The sequence below is a fragment of the Rana temporaria genome, chromosome 6, assembly GCF_905171775.1.
Source record: "Rana temporaria chromosome 6, aRanTem1.1, whole genome shotgun sequence".
Lineage (NCBI taxonomy): Eukaryota > Metazoa > Chordata > Amphibia > Anura > Ranidae > Rana > Rana temporaria.
In genome coordinates this window covers 185,635,312-185,658,743 of record NC_053494.1, presented here as the reverse complement: position 1 = coordinate 185,658,743, position 23,432 = coordinate 185,635,312, and the positions used below count along the sequence as shown (strand labels likewise).

At 42.4% G+C, this 23,432-nt stretch overlaps 1 protein-coding gene across 2 annotated transcripts in view; it reads left to right on the top strand.

Annotated features, from left to right (window-relative positions):
• Positions 1-23,432, top strand: part of GALNT13 (polypeptide N-acetylgalactosaminyltransferase 13) — a 435,862-nt gene that overhangs the window by 372,245 nt on the left and 40,185 nt on the right. For both annotated transcript variants that reach the window (XM_040357945.1, XM_040357944.1), the window contains exons 9-10: positions 4,832-4,930; positions 18,202-18,336. In XM_040357945.1, coding sequence (XP_040213879.1) covers positions 4,832-4,930; positions 18,202-18,336 — 234 coding nt within the window. The remainder of the gene's footprint in view (positions 1-4,831; positions 4,931-18,201; positions 18,337-23,432) is intronic.

Sequence of the window (23,432 nt, the reverse complement as noted above, 5' to 3'; positions counted from 1 at the left end):
TATTGTGCAAAAATCCAGTATCAAGAAATAGTGATAAGACGATCCAAAGCCTCCCTAGGTGAAGAAACAGTCCTTCATATAAAGTGTTCAGAGGTCAGCCATGACCTCCCCACAGAGTCAACACTCACCAAATAGAATGGCTGCCCTTACAGCAGCATTCACACCTGTGTATTTGGGACAAATATCCAAGAGGCAAGCAAGCAGATCTCACTCAGTATCCACCCCAGGGGACTCATTGGGTCAAAGCTGTGGTAAATAGCGGCATCATAGCGGCAGTTCCACCACTTGCTTGTTCTTACAGGCAACGGGGGTGGACCTCCCCCCTCCCAACTCCATCCGGTGCTTCTCTGGGCTCTTCCGTGCCATCGGAGTACCGGAGAAAGAATTGGCTGGCGCCGGATGACGACCATAGAGATGACCGGTGACTAGATGGTCACTAGTCATCTCTATGACCGTCGGAGGTCCGGGCACAACGTTATGACATCATGCACGGATGTAAACAGAACCACGATCGAGGCTAGTAAGCATGAGATCGGTGACTTTTTTTCTCCATCTCATGCTTTACAGCCTGGAGGAGAGATGTGGGTTCTTTTCGACCCCACATCTCTCCATAAAGAGGACCTGTCACAATAGATTACTATTACAAGTGATGTTTACAATTTTTTTTTTTTTTAAAGTGTAAAAATTAAAAAATAAAGTAAAAAAAAATCATTAAAACGCCCCTTTCCCTGGTAGCTCATGCTCAGAAGCGAACACACAGGTAAGTCCCTCCCACACATATAAACGCGGTCACAGAGAGAAAGAGCGGGGAGAGGTAAGTGCAAACAAACCTCTCCCCGTGCTTCCTAGTGAGACACTGCTCCCTGTCATAGGGAATGACGATCAGTGATGTCACACGCCTAGCCACGCCCCCCACAGTAAGAATCACTCCCTTAGGGCACACTTAACCCCTACAGCGCCCTCTCCTGGTTTACTCCTTCACTGCCAGTGTCATTTTTACAGTAACCAGTGCATTTTTATAGCACTGTTCACTGTAAAAATGACAATGGTCCCAAATAGTGTCAAAAGTGTCCAAAGTGTCTGCCATAATGTCGCAGTCACGATAAAAATTGCAGATCGCCGCCATTACTAGAAACAATAAATATTAATAAAAATGCAATAAAACTATCCCCTATTTGGTAGACGCTATAAATTTTGCGAAAACCAATCAATAAACGCTTATTGCGATTTTTTACCAAAAATATGTAGAAGAATACGTATCGGCTTAAACTAAGGAAAAAAAATGTGTTTTTATATCTTTTTGGGGGATATTTATTATAGCAAAAAGTAAAAAATATTGCATTTTTTTTCAAAATTGTCGCTCTATTTTTGTTTATAGCGCAAAAAATAAAAACCGCAGAGGTAATCAAATACCACCAAAAGAAAGCTCTATTTGTGGGAAAAAAAGGACGCCAATTGTGTTTGGGAACCACATCGCACGACCGCGCAATTGTCAGTGAAAGTGACGCAGTGCCGAATCGCAAAAAGGGGCCTGGTCTTTAAGCTGCATAATGGTCCGGGGCTTCAGTGGTTAATGTGTATTTGTTTGTGCACTATACAATGTAAAGGATAAACAGGGATTTTGCATGATGTTGATACAATTAAACTTTTTTTTAAACAGATTGCCTAATGTCCATAAAAGGTAAAAATATTACATGTTCAAATTTTTTAAGCTGCAGCATATGCAGGTGAACTAACCACATGGAGATAGATGGATGTTCAATCTTAATAAAGTAAAAAGGACAAGTATGAGGCCACAGTCAGTAGTAACCCTTTATTATTTTGTCTGCTTATTGGGTATTCTGGCCTCTGTGTATTTTTTATACTCAAAGGGCCAGATTCACATAGAGATACGACGGTGTATCTCCTGATACACCGTCATATCTCAGAGTTGCGTCGGTCGTATCTATGCGACTGATTCATAGAATCAGTTACGCATAGATATGCCTAAGATCCGACAGGTGTAACTGTGTTACACCGTCGGATCTTAACTGCAATTTTAAAATGGCCGCTGGGGGCGTTCTTGCTGATTTACGCCGAGAATATGTAAATCAGCGAGATACGCCAATTCACGAACGTACGCGGGCCCGACGCAGTCACTTAACGCCGTTTACGTAAGGGTTTTCCTGGCGTATAGTTACCCCTGCTTCTATGAGGCACAGCCAAAGTTAAGTATGGCCGTCGTTCCCACGGCGAAATTTGAATTTTTTACGTCGTTTGTGTAAGTCGATCGCGAATACGGATGGACGTAATTTACGTAAACGTCAAAACCAATGATGTCCTTGCGACGTCATTTGGAGCAATGCATGCTGGGAAATTTTCCGGACGGCGCATGCGCTATTCGATCGGCGCGGGACGCGCCTGATTTGAATAGTACACTCCCCCTAGCCGCGGAATTTGAATTCCGCCGGGGGATTTACGATACGCCGCCGCAAGTTTTGAGGTAAGTATTTTGTGAATTACCCACTTGCCTCAAAAACTTGCGGCGGCGGATCTTAAATCACATAGGTTACGCGGATTTAAAGATCCGCTAACCTATGTAAATCTGGCCCAAAGATTCAGAAAAATAACTTATTTACCCAATGCAGCTGCCAAACCTTCTATGTGAGGCCTCGTGCACACGACCGAGAAACTCGTCAGAATCATCAAGAAACTTGGTGGGAGAGCTTTTTTGCCGAGGAAAACGGTCGTGTGTACGTTTTTCATCGAGGAAACTGTTGAGGAACTCGACGAGGAAAAAAGAGAACAAGTTCTCTTTTTCTTCGACGAGAGTCTCAATTTCCTCGTCGTGTTCCTCGTCGGGCTGGTTTTCGATGAGAAACTCGAGCGTGTTTATGCTAAGAAACCCGTTATAACTCAGAATAAAGTATGAGACGGGAGCGCACCTTCGGTAAAAGTAGCGTTTGTAATGGAGATAACACATTTTTCACGCTGTAACAGACTGAAAAGTGCAAATCGTCTCTTACCAAACTTTTACTTAAAGTGGGGGTTCACCCTAAAAACAATTTTCTAACATTACATCCAGCATACTGCCGACATGAACAGTATGCTGGTATTTTTTTTTTCTCCGTACATACCGTTATATTGTCATTTTCCCTCCGGCTTCCGGGTCCTGATTCCCGCGGGACTGGGCGTTCCTATTCAGGAGGTAGATGATTGACGTCTGGTGAAAAACTTCCCAAGGCGCATTAGGCACGTCACCAGTTTTCTGTAAATAGCCGACCTGCGAGTCGGCTCTATTTGGCACCTGCGCAGTTAGCTCTACATGGCGGGCGCAGGCTCCGTATAGGGTCGACTCGCAGGTCAGCTATTTACGGAAAACTGGTGACGCGCTTTATGCTTTATGGACCGTTTTCATCAGATGAACCGATCGTGTGTGGGCCCCATCAGTTTTTTTCCTTCGGTGTAAAAACTTAGAACCTGTTTTAAAATTATCTGATGGTTAAAAAACCGATAGAAAAAAATGATCGTCTGTGGGGAAATCCATTGGTTAAAAATCCACGCATGCTCAGAATCAAGTCGACGCATGCTCGGAAGCATTGAACTTCATTTTTCTCAGCACATCGTTGTGTTTTACGTCACCGCGTTCTGACACGATCGTTTTTTTAACTGATGGTGTGTAGGCAAGACTGATGAAAGTCAGCTTCATCGGATATCTGATGAAAAAATCCATCAGACCGTTTTCATCAGATGAACCGATCGTGTGTACAGGGCATTGGAGGTAAAACCTCAAAAATGTTATATTTACTTGAACTCTCTGAACCATCACGATTGTCACAAGATGATGCATAGAGGGATAAAAGTCCCCAAAGGGGACACAGACAGCAGTGAAAACACAACAAGTGTTCTAAACTTTCCCTATTTTATCCAACACCAAAAGTTTGCTGAACAAAGATCATTTGGTTCTTTTAAAGGGGAGGTTCACCCGAAAAGTTAATTTTTAACATTAGATTGAGGCTCATTTTGTCAAGGGGAATCGGGTAGTTTTTTTAAAATCGAAGCAGTACTTACCGTTTTAGAGAGCGATCTTCTCCGCCGCTTCCGGGTATGGGCTGCGGGACTGGGCGTTCCTATTTGATTGACAGGCTTCCGACGGTCGCATACATCGCGTCACGATTTTCCGAACGTAGCCGAACGTCGGTGCGCAGGCGCCGTATAGAGCCGCACCGACGTTCGGCTTCTTTTGGCTACTCGTGACACGATGTATGCGACCGTCGGAAGCCTGTCGGAAGCCTGTCAATCAAATAGGAACGCCCAGTCCCGAAGACCATACCCGGAAGCGGCGGAGAAGATCGCTCTCTAAAAGGGTAAGTACTGCTTCGATTTTAAAAAAAACTACCCGATTCCCCTTGACAAAATGAGCATCAATCTAATGTTAAAAAAATTTTTTTCGGGTGAACTCCCGCTTTTAAGATTTAAGATTCAATGACCATCACCAATAACTATTGTATCAGAACCCAGTTGTATGTTTACTGTATGTGCTACCCCAAACGTCTGCAGACACCCCAAACCAATCATGGAAGGAGATCATTAAAGGAGGATTAATAATTTAAGACTGCTTTTACTAGCTGGTTGACTTTGTTTTTTCACAAATATGGCAGCTCTGAGCAGTGTCTGTACAGGACATAAGTATCCGATTCCCACCACACTGTTGATATACGTTAAGGCCACTGTCATTCTTCAGAACTATCCTGCAGCAGTCTCCACCTAATGTCTGTAAATGTCCCCACATGTAAATTCTTCACGATCTGGATTGAATGCACTCATAATTCGATTATATGTTTCATTTTAGATACGAAATGTGGAAACCAACCAATGTCTAGATAACATGGGCCGTAAAGAGAATGAAAAAGTTGGCATATTCAATTGCCATGGCATGGGAGGAAACCAGGTAAGCTCCTACTCTAGTTGGCAACAATAGTTGCATTAAAAATACACTATATTAACAAAAGTATTGGGACACCTGCCTTTACACACACATTGACGTAAATGACATCCCAGTCTTAGTCCATAGGGTTCAATATTGAGTTGGCCCACCCTTTTCAGCTATAACAACTCTTCTGGGAAGGCTGTTCACAAGGTTTAGGAGTGTGCCTATGGGATTGTTTGACCATTCTTTCAGAGTGCATTTGTGAGGTAAGGCACGGATGTTGAACGAGAAGGCCTGACTCGCAGTCTCCACTCTAATTTATTCCAAAGGTGTTCTATCGGGTTAAGGTCAGAACTCTCTGCAGGCCAGCCAAGTTCACCCCAGTCTTGCTCATTCATGACTTGGACCTTGCTTTGTGCACTGGTGTACAGTCATGTTGGAACAGGAAGCCATCCCCAAACTGACCCCTTAAGGCCTCGTACACACGATAGGTTAAACAGAGGACAACAGTCTGATGGACCGTTTTCATCGGTCAAAACCGATCGTGTGTGGGCCCCATAGGTTATTTAACCATCGGTTAAAAAAAAGCCAACTTGCTTTAAATTTAACCGATGGATTCCTCACCGATAGGTCAAAACCGATCCTTAGTAGGCACAACCATCAGTTAAAAATTCACGCATGCTTAGAATCAAGTCGACGCATGCTTGGAAGCATTGAACTTTGTTTTTTCAGCACGTCGTTGTGTTTTACATCACCGCGTTCTGACACGATCGTTTTTTTAACCGATGGTGTGTAGGCGCGACGGACCACCAGTCAGCTTCATCGGTTAACCGATGAAAACGGTCCATCAGACCATTCTCATCGGATGGACTGATCGTGTGTACGCGGCTTAAGAGTTCCCTTCACTGGAACGGGGCCAAGTCCAACCCCAGGCAGTCGGCGGGGAGCGTTCAAGGCCAGATTTTTTTTTCCGGGCCCGGCAATGGTGGCGGGCGGCGTTATTGATGATGGATCTACATTGGGGCACATTGTTTTTTAATAATAAAGGAATTGTCAAAAACTCATGTATTGTCTTTATTTACTTTTTACACTTTTTTGGGTGAATGGGTAGGGGTACTATGGATACCATCCATACTCATTTACGTGGGGGGGATTTTGGGACCCCCTTGTTAAAGAGGGCTTCCATATTCCAATAAGCATCCCACCCACAGATCCCCGCAACCACAACTCAGGGTTGTAAGTAAGAGGCCCTTGTCCCTATCAACATGGGAACAAGGTGTCTTGGGGTGGGGGGGGGGAGCCAAAGCACCCCCCAATGTTGGGGTTATGTGGCCTGGTATGACTGTGGGGGGGGGCACTCACAGTTTTTTTCTGCATTTTCTTTGTTCTGTTTACATTTCAGCTGCCAGTGGGGAAGTCTGTTAACAGCTGATTAGTCATTGGTTGTTAAGGACACAGTGGCTGGCTTCATGGCCCGCTGCATAACAACCAGCACAAAATTCACACAGAATTCAAATTGGTCGATCATTTTCCGACCAATCCGAATTCTAAAAAGTAAAGAAAATTATTTGAATGAAAACTAAACTAAACGAATTTCTAAACGAAACAAAATTAGTAATATAACGAATCTATCGGAAATGAAACAAAACAAGATTTTCCATTCTGCACATGTCTAATATGTACTGCCCTGAGCTGCTGCATATCTGTGTTCGAGTGGGCAGTTGGAGGGTGGCAAAACTGTGGCTTAAATGCCTGGTTTAACCAGCCCCTGGTTGCACGTATGAATGAACCTTAATGCCCTGTACACACGATCGGATATCTGATGGAATCTAAACCGATGGATTTTTTCATCGGATATCCGATGAAGCTGACTTTCATTAGTCTTGCCTACACACCATCGGGTAAAAATCTGATCGTGTCCAACGCTGTGACGTAAAACACTACGAAGTGCTGAGAAAAATTAAGTTCAATGCTTCCGAGCATGCGTCAACTTGATTCTGAGCATGCATGGATTTTTGACCGATGGATTTCCCCACAGACGATCATTTTTTTTTATTCATTTTTTAACCATAAGAAAAATTTAAAACAGGTTCTATTTTTTTTTACCGATGGGGAAAAAAAACAATGGGGCCCACACACGATTGGTTCATCCGATGAAAACAGTCCATCGGTCCGTTTTTATCAGACAAATCATTCGTGCGTACAGGGCTTTAGACTGTCTCTCAGAAACAAGAACAATCAGCAACTATTACTCTGGCATCATATAGACAAATCTACTCCAGTCTTTTTTAAGAGAGCTGTGATTTTCTTTTTCATATTTGCCTTTTCTCCCAGGCAATATTCCCTCCACACTGCAGCCCATCTACCATTAGTGCCATGACAGATAATGAAATCAGTGTGACATTTCTTTCATAATTAGGAGAGGAGAGGTATATAAGGCTATGGTGATGCGTATAGAATTCAGAGACGTAAAACTGGCATATTTCTTCTTATGGAAGGTCTTGACAACATAATACTCAACAGAACAAGAAAGGTCTGTTTAATCACATCAGCTTTGCTAGGCTGTGGGAGCGCCTTCATATCTCAACTCATGTTCTTTTTTATTCTGGAGAGATCAAACTCTTCCAGGGACGTCTTTGGAAATAAGGCATCCCTTAGAAGTGGGTATTTGATGTATGAGAAGTTGAAAGGGTTAAACAAATGATTGTTCACCCCCATAATGAAAGAGGAGGCATAGAAATTTGACAGCTTCCTTTATTTCAATAAGGTACACGTATTAGACATACAAAGCAGTGTTTGTTTTTGATCACTGTCTGCCGGGCAAGGGTTGGCTGATCCTGCTGGTACTCATAAAGGACTTCACACAAGGAACAACATCCTCCAGAGTTACCACACTGATGCATCAAAGGCAAGTGAGACATTTTGGCCAGTCCACCCAAACGTTATTTTTAATCATATGTGGAACTGGGAGGCTGAGCAGTCATTTGCTTCTTATACCCCTTAAAACCTCTAACAGCTATATCTCTCTGCTATAATTTCTCACTCTGTTCCTGTCTTCCTGGACTTTTTTCAATGCACCCACCTTTTCTGTGTTACAGCTACTTCTGTTGCATTTTTCATAATATAATGTAGCAATAACCCCCGAAATCACTGGATCCCCTTCCCTGTCTATAGGCCTGTTTTTCTTTTTTAGGATTTATCGCAGGGTTGTAGTTCCAGTGTCCACCAGCGGGTGTCTCCCAGCAGCCAGCTGAGCCCAGTAATCAATTTCTACCTGATTCTGGTTCCTGGGAGGGTATTTAGTCCCTCCTCTGCACACCCCTTTGGCCTGAATCCTGCTCGTTTTGCGAGACAACACTTGCAAACCGAGTTAGGATTTTTAAAAATACAGTGCTCGTTTTGCGAAAAGCTCATTAACCGCGTTACTCGCAATATGGGGTTCCACTGTACTGTTTCACTGTGTTAGAGAGTGTCCACTTAGTGTGGGAAACCTGTTTTTTGCACCCCGTTATAATATAATGCAATGTCCCCACTGATTATCTAACAGAAATGTTGCTCATTTGTAATGAGAGTAAGTTTATTCTCCAGATCCTGTCACAGTCCCCGATTCTAGTGCTGATGACTCAGTACTGGCCCTTCATATCAGCAGTGTGGATAATAAGCTACTTCTGCTCCTGCATGGATTCAGTGTGATATTTGCTCTTTGACCCAGCATGATGTGTGTATTGATTTTCAGTCATTAGAGATAAGCAGATGATTTAATATATATCAGACACAAGCAGACATTAATAGACTCTCTGCATCTTGTACTGAACACGGGCTAGAGCATGTCTGGCATTTCTGCTGCTCCTTCACTGTTCATGAACTACAAGTCCAAACAGCCATACAAAATCATCAACTCCTATTTGTTGTTCTCCTTTTGCCCTTAGCAATCCTCGGGAAACAAAGACCCCCATTTATTGCACATTATAGGACCACTATTGTGAAAATTAAAAAATGCAGTATCTGATTAAAATATCTGATTAATGCTCACAATGAAATTATTCAATGTGTAAATTCCTTTCTTTATGATACGAGGGGTATTCGAAAAGTTTCTGTTTTTTTTTATATTTAATAGAGTTAAAAAAAATTGCAGAAATGTTTTGATGAACCCTCGTATATACCTTTTACTTGTGTTTTCATTCACATTTCTATGCAGGCTAGAGGCCCGAACACACAATAGAACTTTCCGAGAACAACGGTCCCACGAATGTGCTTTATCAGACAATCCGACCGTCTGTATGCTCCATCAGACAATTGTTGTTGAAATTTCCACAGACAAATGTTCGCTGTGCATGCTATTAAACTTTCCGACAACAAATGTGTTAAGTTGGATCATTCGATCGTGTGTACACAAGTCCATCGGACTAAAATCCAAAGTACAAACATGCATGCTCAGAACCAATGCTAAACATCAGACAACAATAGCAGAAGTTGCCCAAAGGGTGGCGGTAAAGAGCTAAAAAAACATGCGATTTGGTGAATGTTGGCTGAAAATGTTCTGCCATGTGCATGCATACCAAGTTCATGGCCAACGCCCCTTCAGACAAAAATCCACAGAAAAGTCAGATGGAAGTCTGATCGTGTGTACAAGGCTTAAGCTATGCAGCAAAAGTGACATGATCTGGAACAAGCAATAACACTGCCAGGGGTGCTTACAACAGTCACCTTTCATTCCCATTGTCTAAAATCCCTTTTGTAGGTGCATTAGAACCGTTTGCCAAAAATTTGCTGGCACTCCTATTCCAGATGAACTGCCATTTTATCTCCTTCACCATTACATTTGCTCCAGAGGGGTCATACAAAACAATCACTCCTCATTCACATAATTAGTACAGCCAGAGATTGTATTTCATCCTTATGGCACAGACCAGAACTTCCAGAAGTGGCTCAGTGGTTTGCAAAATACAATAATCAAAAAACAACTTAGTGTGAAATTAAATTTTGGGAACAACAGCACTCAAAAACACCCAATACCAGTGCACTACATATATATATATATAAGCCACTTATGTGTTGTGCTGTTCAAAATATAAATGACATATCCGTGAATATCAAACAACCTAATAAAGTCCAGGGTCAAGTCCATTAACCAATGTATAAAGTGTTAATTTATTGCCTATTCCCCCAAACAAAATTTAAGATCTTTTTTTGAAATATGAGAAGATCTCGTTTAGGAATCACGATAAGAAGATTTTGGAAAGAGGTATACATTTCTTGGTAATATGTTCATCTTTACCAAAGAAATCTTCCCAAACCATGAAAGGTTCAGTATTGACCATTTATTCATATCTTCTGAAAGCCTTCTAAACATAGTAGGATAATTTGTTGAGTAAAGGGAATGTATGGAGAAGGTCAACTGAATTCCTAAATAAGAACGAGAATGAGTAACCCATTGAAATTAGGGTTAGAAGTTATGTCGAAGTAATTCAACTGTAGATTCTGAGAGATTGAGGTTGAAGGCAATATATTTATTTTTATTTACTGTCAGGCCTGATAACCATGAAAAAGAGGACAAAAGTATCATCAAGATAGGTAATGCTGTACAAGGGGAGGTAATGTACATTAAAACATCATCTGCGAATAATGCGCATTTATGTTTATATTTTCCACAATGAATGCCTCTAATATAGAATAGTCGTAGCGTATAATCGTAGCAAGTGGTTCTATTGCAATCGCAAATAGATGGGGCGATAGTGGACAACCTTGTCTTGTGCCACATTGCATATTTATGGAGTTTGATTTATAACACCTAAGAAAAATATGTGCAGTGGTAGTGTGGAATAAAGAACTTAGAAGGCATAAAAAGGAAGGACCAAATTGCATAATTTTTAACACTGAAGCCTCGTACACACGGGCCAGAATGTCGTCAGGAAATCTGACGAGATTCTTGGCAAGAATCTCTTGCCGCCTGAGTGTACAGACTCTCCTTTCAAAAGAACCACAGTTCTCTTGAAAGGCAAGAATGCGGTGACATCCTCTCCCGAGAATCTCGCAACGAGAAAATAGAGAACATGATTCTGGGCATTTTTTTTGTTGAGAAACCTGAAAGCCTTGTACACACGCTCTGCCAGCAGTTTTCCTCCTGGTTCTTGCCGAGTAAACCGAGCGTGTGTACGAGGCTTCAGAATAAATAATCACAAATTAAGCTATCGAAGGCCTTATGGAGGTCCAATGATAACAGCATAGCCCATCTAATTAATGGAGAATCCAAATGTGAGTGGACAACTCTGATAAGATTCAATGATCAACAAATTTGATCTGATGTTTGTCGAAATTTGATAAATTCTGATTGGTCTTTATGAAAATAATGTTCTAAAAAAGAATGAAGTTGTAGTGCTAAAGCTTTTGTAATAATTTTAATGTTGCAGTTAATTAAAGCAGGGGTTCACCCTGAAAAAAATGTTTCTAACATTACATCCAGCATACGAACCACATTTACAGTATGCAGGTCTTTTTTTTTTGCCGTACATACCGATATAGTGTGATTTTCCCCCCGGGTTCGGATTCCCGCGGGACTGGGCATTCCTATCCCTGGGTTAGATGATTGACGTGTTGTGAAAAAGTTCCCATGTCGCACAAGGCACGTCACCAGTTTTCCGTAAATAGCCGAGCTGCGAGTCGGCACTATACGGCGCCTGCGCCCGCCGTGTAGAGCTGACTGCGCAGGCACCATATAGCGCCGACTCGCAGCTTGGCTATTTACGGAAAACTGGTGACGCGCCTTGTGCGACATGGGAACTTTTTCACAACACGTCAATCATCTAACCCAGGGATAGGAACGCCCAGTCCCGCGGGAATCAGAACCCAGAAGCCGGGGAGAAAATTACAATATAACGGTATGTACGCCGAAAAAAAAAAAAGACCTGCATACTGTAAATGTTGTTAGTATGCTGGATGTAATGTTAGAATTTTTTTTTAGGGTGAACCCCCTCTTTAAGGAAATTGGTATGTAGTTTGGTATTTCTGTGGGGTCCTTATGAGGTTTGGAGATTATATTAATATATGCTATGTTTTCATCCTTCAGAACAAAATGTCCCCTTCTTAAGTGATTAAAGTATAAATAATTTATGAGGTAATAAAAGATCAGCAAATTTTTTATAATATCCATCGGGCAAACCATCAGGTCCTGGGGATTTATTCGTTTTTAGTGTTTTAAAAACTTGGAAAATGTCATCATATGTAAAAGGTTTGTCCATGAGTTGTGCAATACAGGTAGAAAGTTATGTCTTTTCTAGAAACTTTTGGAGCGAAATTGCAAAGTCAGCTGGAGATTGCTGATGAAGTTTTTTGATTAATGTCTAGTTATCATTGGATTTAAAAAAAAGGACTGGAATTTTTTGGTGAGCACTTTTGTAATTTGTAATATGAACTATACAATCATTATTAAATACATGTATTTATAGATGTATTATCCAATCAGCATAGCATGATAATAATGGTATATTGTTTTTTCAATCCAATGATAACTAAGCATTAAACAAAATTCCCTGAAGAAGCGGAGATATTACTTTGTAAAAAAAAACATTGGTTTATTCTACTGACATGAATTGTCTTCAAGCATGTTGAAAACTCATCACTGTTTGTATATCATGCTATGTTATTGACTATATAGTGAGATATTAATAGTTTTGTATGTATGTATGTATGTATAATACAATCACATACAAAACTATTATTATCTCTTGATATAGTTATCATTGGATTGAAAAAAAAAAAATATCTACCATTATTATCATGCTATGCTGATTGGATAATACATCTATAAATATATGTATTTAATAATGACTGTATAGTTCATATTAGAAATTACAAAAGTGCTCACCAAAAAACTCCAGTCCTTTTTTTAAATCCAATGATAACTAGACATTAATCAAAAAAAAGTAGCAGAGATATTACTTTGCAAAACTCTTTGGTTTATTCTACTGACATGAATTGTCTTCAAGCATGTGGATACTCATCACTGTATCTTTTCTCAATAAATCATTTGTATTCAATACTGTGTGCTCACCTCAGTGTCAGCTCTACATCCTGAAAAGTCCTATTTTTATGTTTTTTTTCTCCTTTATACATGCTGATAAAGTTTGTTATAGTAAAAATGTAATTCTTTTAATATCTGATGAGGATTTTGAGAAAGTGTTTAATTTCTAATTTTAATTCTGGGTAAAGCTGAAATACTGTATGAGATCTGGGATTGAGTTTATTCCAGGGATGTGCAGTCAGGTGAGGCAGAGCCTTACTTGCCATGAACATAAAAAAAAATAGACTTTAAGGGTCGTAGCTCGGCAACCTAGGGTCACAGTGACCCTAAATAGCTGAAGTCCTATCCCACCACTGGTAAAAATTTGGGGCTCCTACGACCTATGGTTCCAGAGATACAGGGCTCCTTGTGAACCTTGTCAGAAGCTACATACAGAGCGGCTAGTTTAAATACAAGCACACTCTGTTTGCAGCAGACTGAGAGGATGAGCTCACAGTGCCTCTCCTCACTTCTTGTCAGAGGCACTGAGCTCAATGGACAGCTTGGAGTCTTGGACCAATGGTAAATTACCATTAGCTCAAGCTGTCAATGAAAATGCAGCAGTGGAGGCTGTCGTCTCACTGCAGTTTCATAAAAGGGGGCATGTGTCTAAAAGACAAATGCTCCCTTCCAGCCCAGCCCTCTTACCTACAAGGAAAAAACATGTGTTTATGGGTATAAGATTTACCCATAGTCCCATTTTTTTCTCACACAGTTAAGAGGGAGAATAAGAATCTGCTGCTGCTGCTGAAAAGGTACAAGCTAAATCATATATTATGATGCTATATGTTATACGATAATTATTTATTTATGTATTTACTGTGAAATTACTGGTTGGAAGTTATAACTTCTAACTTCAGTAATTTGTCCGTTAAGCCACCTGCTTGAGTACAGTTTTTGAAAATATAGTAAATTATCTCAAAAACAATATATAATAATTATTTGTATATTACTTATGGTAATTAACCCCTTGCCACCCAGGCCAATTCTGACACTTCTCTCCTAAATAGAAAATTAGTCAGAACCCGCAAACATTATATACACTGTATATTGTTTTAGCAGACACACTAATCTTACAGATACAACAGGCCCTTTTGAGGGCAATCATAATGCTGATGCGGCCCATGATGAAATTGAGTTTGACACCCCTGCCCTAGGGAATAAAATGGTGGTCATTTAAACTTTTTATATTATACAGTACTTGCGCAGCAATTTTTCAAAGACATTTTTTGGGGAAAAATAGCTGAAGTCCTATCCCACCACTGGTCAAAATTTGGGACTCCTATGACCTATGGTTCCAGAGATACAGGGCTCCTTGCGCACCTAGTCAGAAGCTACATACAGAGCGGCCAGTTTAAATTCAAGCTGGCACACTCTGTTTGCAGCAGACTGAGAGGATGAGCTCACAGTGCCTCTCCTCACTTCTTGTCAAAGGCACTGAGCTCAATGGACAGCTTGGAGTCTTGGACCAATGGTAAATTACCATTAGCCCAATCTGTCAATGAAAATGCAGCAGTGGAGGCTGTCCTCTCACTCCATGATGAAATTTAGTTTGACACCCCTGCCCTAGGGAATACAATGGTGGTCATTTAAACTTTTTATATTATACAGTACTTGCGCAGCAATTTTTCAAAGACATTTTTTTGGGGAAAGAAACGGTTTCATGATAAAAAAAAAAAAAAAGCACACTACAGTTAGCCTGATTTTTTTGTATACTATCAAAGATTATTTTACGCTGAGTAAATAGATACTTAACATGTCACGCTTTAAAATTGTGCACACTTGTGGAATGGCGCCAAACTTCAGTACTTAAAGTGGAGGTTCACCCAAAAAATCAATTTTTAACATTTTCTACGGGAAGCAGAATCGGGTGGTTTTTTTTTTAAATCAATGCAGTACTTACCGTTTTAGAGATAGATGTCCTCCGTGGCTTCCGGGTATGGGCTGCGGGACTGGGCGTTCCTATTTGATTGACAGCCTTTCCGACCGTCGCATACAGCGCGTCACGAGTTTCCGAAAGTAGCCGAACGTCAGTGCGCAGGCGCCGTGTAGAGCCGCACCGACGTTCGGCAACTCGTGACGTGCGGTATGCGACTGTCGGAAGGCTGTCAATCAAATAGGAACGCCCAGTCCCGAAGATCATACCCGGAAGCGGCGGAGAACATCTATCTCTAAAACGGTAAGTACTGCATTGATTAAAAAAAAAAACACCCAATTCTGCTTCCCGTAATTAGCCTCAATCTAATGTTAATTTTTTTTTTCCGGGTGAACCCCCGCTTTAAACATCTCCATAGGCGACGCTTTAACATTTTTTACAGGTTACATGTTTAGAATTACAGAGGATGTCTAGTATTAGAATTATATCTCTCGCTCTAACGATCTCGGCGTATGTAACCTGTGTGTATCTGGCTCTGATACTATCCAGTGCCTCACCAGCCACTGACCTCAGCACACGTCCCTGGTTTATTCGCTAGGAGAGATCCTGGTTTAACAGGATTGCTTTAAAGGGAAGCCTCGTAATGAGGGATAATGAAAGCTATCCTTGCTGATCTCTACTGAAAACAACATTACCGTGGCTGCAATATTGATCCAAAGGCCTTATTTTAGTCCCTGAATCAGAACAGGTATTAAAGCCAGAATCTTCAAAGGAATCCTGTACTGAGAGTGAAAGACATGTGGGCTGCCATTACTGACCTCCTCAATATGTGAGTTGACTGACTGTCTCTAGGACAGGGAAGTAGAAAGCGAAATTAGAATGCCACGAAGCTACATGACAGCGAGAATAATTCTTGCCGTGGCCGCAAACTATCACTGACGGGCATGTGAACACCCCCAGCCACTAACAGTTGTAGTATTTTGAAGGGGGGGAGTGGCTTAACTGTGGGTTTTTACCAACCTCCAACCGCTAGTGTGCTCCAGTTCTGGGGAGCAGTGACTTAAAGTGCTGAATCCGAACGATTCGTATGACAGACAGAAAATTACTGTTTTCTTCATGAGATGCCAGAAATCAAAGCCTTCGTATTCTATCAGTATGCATTTTACTTAAAGTGGTTGTAAACCCACGCAGAAAACAGTGCCCCGATGTCTATGGCACATATGCGCCGTTGCACACTGAGCATCCCGGTTTTATGAATGGGATCATGCCAGTCACAGCTCCGGAGCGGCGATACCCGGAAGCGCAAGGAGGGGAACGAGAAGCGCTTCGATCTCAGGTAAGTCATAATAAGAGGCTGCCAAGGAGGAGTAGCAATGGGGATGTCGCCCGTGACCTGGATGCAGTAGCGAATCTAGGGTATGGCAGCCATAGCAAGTTCCATGGGCACCATGGGAAGCCACCCCCCTTCATGAAAAAACCTCCACCTATCCTCCTGCAGCTGCCTCCCACACTAATGTAGCTTCCGGCGCCGCGGTCGCCCTGCTGGAGCGTGGCGCCGGCACAGCAATTGCTAATATTTCTCATTCTGCCTGGGGAGAGGAGTGACAGGTGCCCCCATGATGGCCAATGATTGTTCAGACCGGAACAGACCGGATCCACATAGGGTAGTGTAACAGTGGCGGATGACTGTAAGTCATCATGTGCGATTGTGTGTGCCAGGCATCAAATATAGTGCTCAATATGGATTAAATAAATTATAAATATGCATAGCCATAGATATCATTAATAAAGTGTAATAAAGTGATTTGTGCAACAAGCTCATTAAACATTCCACATTCAGTGAAAGTTTATGTACTGCAAACTTTGCAGTGCATTAACTTTCACTGAATGTGAACTGTTTAATGAGAAGGCTATTGATGGGTACATTAGCTGCGTTTGATGGACACAGTGGCTGCATTTGATGGGCACAGTGGCTGCATTTGAAATGCACAGTGGCTGCGTTTGATATGCACAGTGGCTGTGTTTGATGGGCACAGTGGCTGCGTTTGATGGGCACAGTGGCTGTGTTTGATTAGCACAGTGGCTGCGTTTGATGGGCACAGTGGCTGCGTTTGGGCACAGTGGCTGCATTTGATGGGCACAGTGACTGCATTTGATGGGCACAATGGCTGCGTTTGATGGGCACAGTGGCTGCATTTGATAGGCACAGAGGCTGCGTTTGATATGCACAGTGGCTGCATTTGATGGGCAAAGTGGCTGCGTTTTATGGGCACAGTTGCTGTGTTTGATGGGCAAAGTGGCTGCGTTTGATGGGTACAGTCGCTGCGTTTGATGGGCACATTGGCTGCGCTTGATGGGCACATTGGCTGCGCTTGATGGGCACAGTGGCTGAGCTTGATGGCACGGTGGCTTCTTTTGATGGGTACAGTGGCTGCAATTGATGTTTTTTTTTTTTTTCAGTTTGCTTGCGCCCCTCCCAAAAAATGTCAGTACTAGCCGCCAGTGGTCCCCAGTGTCCCTCTCTGTCCCCGCCGTGTCCCTGATTATCTGAAAGATGGGTATCAAATGTTTTGACAGGGGGCACAGTTTCAGTGCTTGCCATAGGCGTTATTTTTGCTAGATACGCCTCTGCCTGGATGGGGTAAGTAGTGCGGGACAATCAGCTGATCGGGGGGGGGGGCTGGGAGGCTTGTTTGCCACCCCCCAAAAGATTAGGCACCAGACGCCACTATTTGTACTGCATCCTTTTGATTTGTTAGAGAGAAAGAAACCAACACAATAAGAGCTGATATTTTTGTGCTGTGGAATGGTAAATGACAATGGGAATATATCGCTCCCAAATATACCACCCTATAAAAGTTATATAATCCTCTTTCCTATAAACGAGTTTATGGAAATGTTTGTATTTTATGTTCAGTTTCGCTTCAATTGTCTTATGTAAAATGATGCATTGCCATCCATTTTTCTAAAAAAACATTTTTTTTTCTCCTTTTCTCTGTAAAATCCATTTTAGACATGATTATTGAAGCTACTCTGCTGCTTTTTTTTATTCTATTTTTAGAGCTGCAATATTATATCTATAGATTAGTGTTTATGTGTCTGGTGTTTCCATGGTAACCACAATGACTACTGTAAGCGACACTCATTTATTTATTTTTTACCTCCGAGATGCTATTAATGCCTTGGTCTGGGTTGCTCGGGTAACGTGTATAGATTCCCCCCCGATGTCGTGCCAGTCAGAGGCCGGTGGAGCGTGCTGCCATTTGTCAATTTACTGTAAAACATATTAGATTATATTTTTCATGCAAGATGCTGAAATATTGATTTTTCGAACCTATACGAAATTTTGTCTTGCAGGTGTTTTCATACACAGCTGATAAAGAAATCCGCACAGATGATTTATGTTTGGACGTATCAAGGCTGAATGGTCCAGTTATCATGCTCAAGTGCCACCACATGAGGGGCAACCAGCTGTGGGAGTACGATGCAGAGGTAGGTGTGCTTGTGGAAGCATATGGAGAAAATTGCTGCGCTGCTTTTTTTTAGAAGTACCCTGTTCAAACATATTGAAAGAAAATTACATATTTGAAGCAGAACTCCAGATTAAAAAAAAAAAAAAGTACATATACAGTAATTGGACGCACTGCAGAAGTATCATTTGACATAAGGGCTGCTCCCACGACCCTCTTTAGGCTTTATATACTACATTAGCAGGCTGGTTCATTTGGGTACATACATGTTGCAACTACGAAAATAAAAAATATCTCTTTAAGCCTAGGTTCACACTGCTGCGAATTCAAAATCGCGGTAAAATGCGCGATTTTACAGCGATTTCGCCGCAATTTCGCCGCGATTTCGGCCGCAATTTAATGTAAATCGCGGCCCGAAATCGCAAAAAGTAGTACAGGAACTACTTTTTGAAATCGCAGATGCGGCGTCGCACTGATTAGGACAGTGCTATTGCCGACAATTGCCGCCGATTTGAGATGCGATTTGACATGTCAAATCGCATCTCAAATCGTTCCAAATCGTACCCAGTGTGAACCAGGGCTCAAGCGGAGTTCCACCCAAAAATGGAACTTCTGCTTTTCGGAATCCCCCCCTCCGGTGTCACATTTGGCACCTTTCGGGGGGGGGGGCAGATCAGGGCCGATCCGCCCTATAGGTTCACTATGAAAGCCTCTTAGGGCCCCGCAAAGCTGCAGAGGGCCCCCCAAATTACTAGAGGCCCCGCCTGGTGAAAAGTCACACCCTCACCCCGCTTCTAAACTCGCTGGCTGCATGGGAGAAGAGGTAAGAAGTCAGCACCCCCCACTTCTCACTTTAATGTAAGATGTCATTTCCGACTGCTTCTCAACTTTAATCTTTAATGTGACATGTCACTGTCGACAGCGACCCCCCCCCCCCCCCCCCGCTTCTCAACTTTAATGTGATATGTCATTTTGCTTAGGGCCCCAGGGAGGTCAGGATCGGCACTGGAGCAGATATCTGTGTAATCCAGGTATTTGCTACCACTCCTGGGCATAGGTCGCCGCAGCTTTCTACGCCTCTTCCGGCGCCTCCTCCGTCCCTCTCTCTGTGTTCTTGGAGACACACAGGTCCGAGAAGACAGCAAGGACCAATGCGATCACGCAGCACGACTTGCGTATGCGCAGTAGGGAACCGGGAAGTGAAGCCGCAAGGTTTCACTTCTTGATTCCCTTACCAAAGATGGCGGCGTCTCCACCCGATATTTGATCACCTCTGCGGTTTTTATTTTTTGTGCTATAAATATATATTTTTTAACTTTTTGCTATAATAAATATCCCCAAAATTTAGAAAAATAAACTATTTTCTTCAGTTTAGGCCAATATGTATTCTTCTACATATTTTTGGTACCAAAAAAAACAAAAACACAATTAGCGTACATTGATTAGTTTGCGCAAAATACATTGTGGCCGCCGGCAATTCACAGGTCCCTTTATACTCCTATATGCATGTATAGAGCCATGACAGGCCCTCTTTATACATCTATAGAGCCATGACAGGCCCTCGTTATACTCCTTTATACATGTATAGAGCCATGACAGGCCCTCGTTATACTCCTTTATACATGTATAGAGCCATGACAAGTACTCTTTATACTCCTATATACATTTATAGAGCCATGGCAGGTCCTCTTTATATTCCTTTACATGTAAAGAGTCTCGACAGGTCCTCTATATACATGTATAGAGCCATGACAGGTCCTCTTTATACTTCTTTATAAATGTATAGAGCCATGACAGGCCCTCGCTATACTCTTTTATACATGTATAGAGCCATGACAGGCCCTCGCTATACTCTTTTATACATGTATAGAGCCATGTCAAGTACTCTTTATAGTCTTATATACATTTATAGAGCCATGACAGATCCTCTTGATATTCCTTTACATGTAAAGAGTAATGACAGGTCCTCTTTATACTCCTTTATACATGTATAGAGCTATGACAGGTCCTCTTTATACTCCTTTATACATGTATAGAGCCATGACGGGTCCCCTTTAGTTATCATGATATAAAATAATGAATGTGGGGGCCTTTTGGTTGGCGTGATTTTTTTTCTGGGGGGGGGGGGGGGGGCAGCATTTCATTCTTGGCCCCAGGCAGCACAATGTCTTGGGCCGGCACTGTAAATACCTGTATTAGACAGGTATCTGCTCCCCCCTCCCCCCTGAAAGGTGTCAAATTTGACACCGGAGGGGGGAGGATACGGAAAAGTGGAAGTTCCATTTGTGGGTGGAACTCCGCTTTAAGAAGAAATTTCATAGAAATAGATTACAGGGCCAAGTATTAATGGATGTGTATGAAATATTTTTGGAAAATAAGGATAGCAGTTAGTGTCACTTTAAAGAAGGTCTCTACCCTTTGTAATTTTTAAAAGATCAGCTAAATGTAATGATTTGGCAATGGTGGCCTGTGCCCTATTGATTGATATGAAATGTGATTTATTTTTGATGATGAGTCCACTTTATATAAGACTGCACAGCAAAGACATAATAATTATGAGAGGACTTAACGAAGCTGAGAATATTGTAAGCTCAGAGGGACTTCAACATATTTCATATTGCAGGTCTTACTAATGTATTTATATCAGAACACGGGATATTTAGGATATTAAATCTCGAGGAATGTTACATGCAGTTCTTAAGATCTTTGCAATATTGAATTTCCCAGAATCTCCCAGAGGAATGTGCCACATCCAGTAATTGAAAGGTCTACAAGAGAATCAGCAGTGTTTTCGAATGTTTATTTTTTATTTTTATTCTGCTTAGCAATGAACCAGCATTTAGTTGAAGAAGACCTCTGTTAGTAGCTAGGCACACAGAGATACAGCACTTGTAAGGCCTCCAGTCGCGAACCAGCAGTATCGATAAAACCTTTGCGCAATTGGAGTTCTGCAGAGTTTCTTTTCTAATGTGTAAAACAATGGGGGAGAAAGATCCCATGTTCTGCCAACCTAAAGAGAGGCACGGAGTAAAACCCCAAAGCCATAATGGAGGGCCGGCATGTCAGGGGTTAATGGGGCGTTACCTGAGGTGAGGGAATCAGGGGAGTGTAGTGGGTATTGAGGTGGGCGGAGCCCTGGAGGGGGAAGTGACGTAGGAGAAAGGGGGGGCGGCATCAGTCTGCAGAGGAAGAGAGAGGAACAGCTTCCCACCCTCCCGCCCTACATGTTGCGGTAATTTTCCTGTTGGATTTGGGGGACTGGTGCGTCCCTGAGAGAAAAGTGGTGCACCTGGCGGGGTGCAAGGTCCTTTTAGGTCATATGGGCTCTTAAAAGGTATGGTGTAGGGACCCGTCTGAGGTACGACTCCCAGTTGGTATGGGTACCTGCTAGTTGTCTCCGAGTCGGTGGTTCGCGACTGGAGGCCTTACAAGTGACTAGCAGGTACGGTTCTGGTTTATGCCTATTGGGACCTTGGGCTCCATTATCGTTAATAAACTGTATGTTATGTTTAAAAGGATATTGATATGTTAATTATTGGTTATTTCATGGTTCGACAAAATCAGGTTGGCCGGTCACAATTGCGAATAGAATTAGCGACCTGGCGCCCGGGGAAGGAAGCATAGGCCTACAGAAGGCCGCAAAGGTGGCCTCAATTACTGGCCGGCGCGGCCCGACGCGATCTTGCGGCGGGGAGGTGGGGGCGCACGGAGACACAGGATACCCCATCCTGTGTCTCCGTGCGCCCCCACCTCCCCCCGCGGCCTTCTGCAGGCCTAAGCTTCCTTCTTTGATCTGGTGCCATCTTGTGGTGGCCGTTGGCATGACAAGTAAACCAGCAATGCTAATGATATTCCCCAGTGTTTTCACTGCCATCTCCTTCCCTCTAATTAGAGCCCCCAAACATTATATATATTTTTCATTCTAACACCCTAGATAATAAAATGGCGGTCGTTGCAATACTTTCTGTCACACCGTATTTGTGCAGCGGTCTTACAAGCGCACTTTTTGGGGAAAAAATACCTTTTAAATTAAAAAATAAGACAACAGTAAAGTCAGCCCAAGTTTTTTTTATATTGTGAAAGATAATGTTACACCGACACGCTTCAAAATTGCGTCCACTCGTGGAATGGCGACAAACTTTTACCCTTTAAAATCTCCATAGGCAACGTTTAAAAAATTCTACAGGTTGTATGTTTTGAGTTACAGAGGAGGTCTAGGGCTAGAATTATTGCTCTCGCTCTACCAATCGCGGCGATACCTCACATGTGTCGTTTGAACACTGTTTACATATGCGGGCGCTACTCAAGTATGCGTTTGTTCTGCACGCAAGCTCGGCGGCACGGGGTGCATTTTCTGGCTCCTAATTTTTTTAGCTGGATCCTAGATTCCATCCAAATTTGTAAAACCCTGGATTATTTATATATTTGGTTAATAAAACGTCTGCTACAGCCAATTTACCCCAGTTATGTGTGGTGTGGTCATGAGAGGAAAGGAGGTGATTTTATTGGCATAGCAGATAACAAGCCATGGATAATACCATTCACAAGTTGAATTGTAATATATATTGTAATATATATTTAAAGGGAAAAAGAAACTGGATGCCGTGGGCAAAAAAATAAATAAAAAAAGAGAGGAAAAAGGCAGGCAATGGGCAAAGAACCAGTGACCAGTTCTGTCTGTGGTTTCCCTCTAGCTGATCTGTCCCCATTAGGGCTCTTGTACATCACAGTGCCAAAGCTCCTAAACACAACTCCATAGAAGCCTATGTGTCCATGCTCACATAGGTTTTTACAAGAAATTAGAAGCTGCTGTGGTTAAGGGATGTTCAACCTCCCTCTCCTTAACGTAGAAAAATTGCATTCAGGAATCGGAACCAGTGGTGGTGCGTCTATAAGGGGCACACGGGCGCTGCCCCCTCTCTCCTGCCACCACTCTATCACCAATAGATAGATTCATGCATTGCATGAATCTATCTATGGTCATAGCTGCCACCCCCTTTTTCGGTGACCGGCCCCTTTTCAGGCGCCGAGAGCCTGAATTACAGCGTTGGAGTGAATTACATGCTGGGCACTCGCAGTTCACTCAGCTGTGTATTAGAAAAGCAAATGAATATTCGC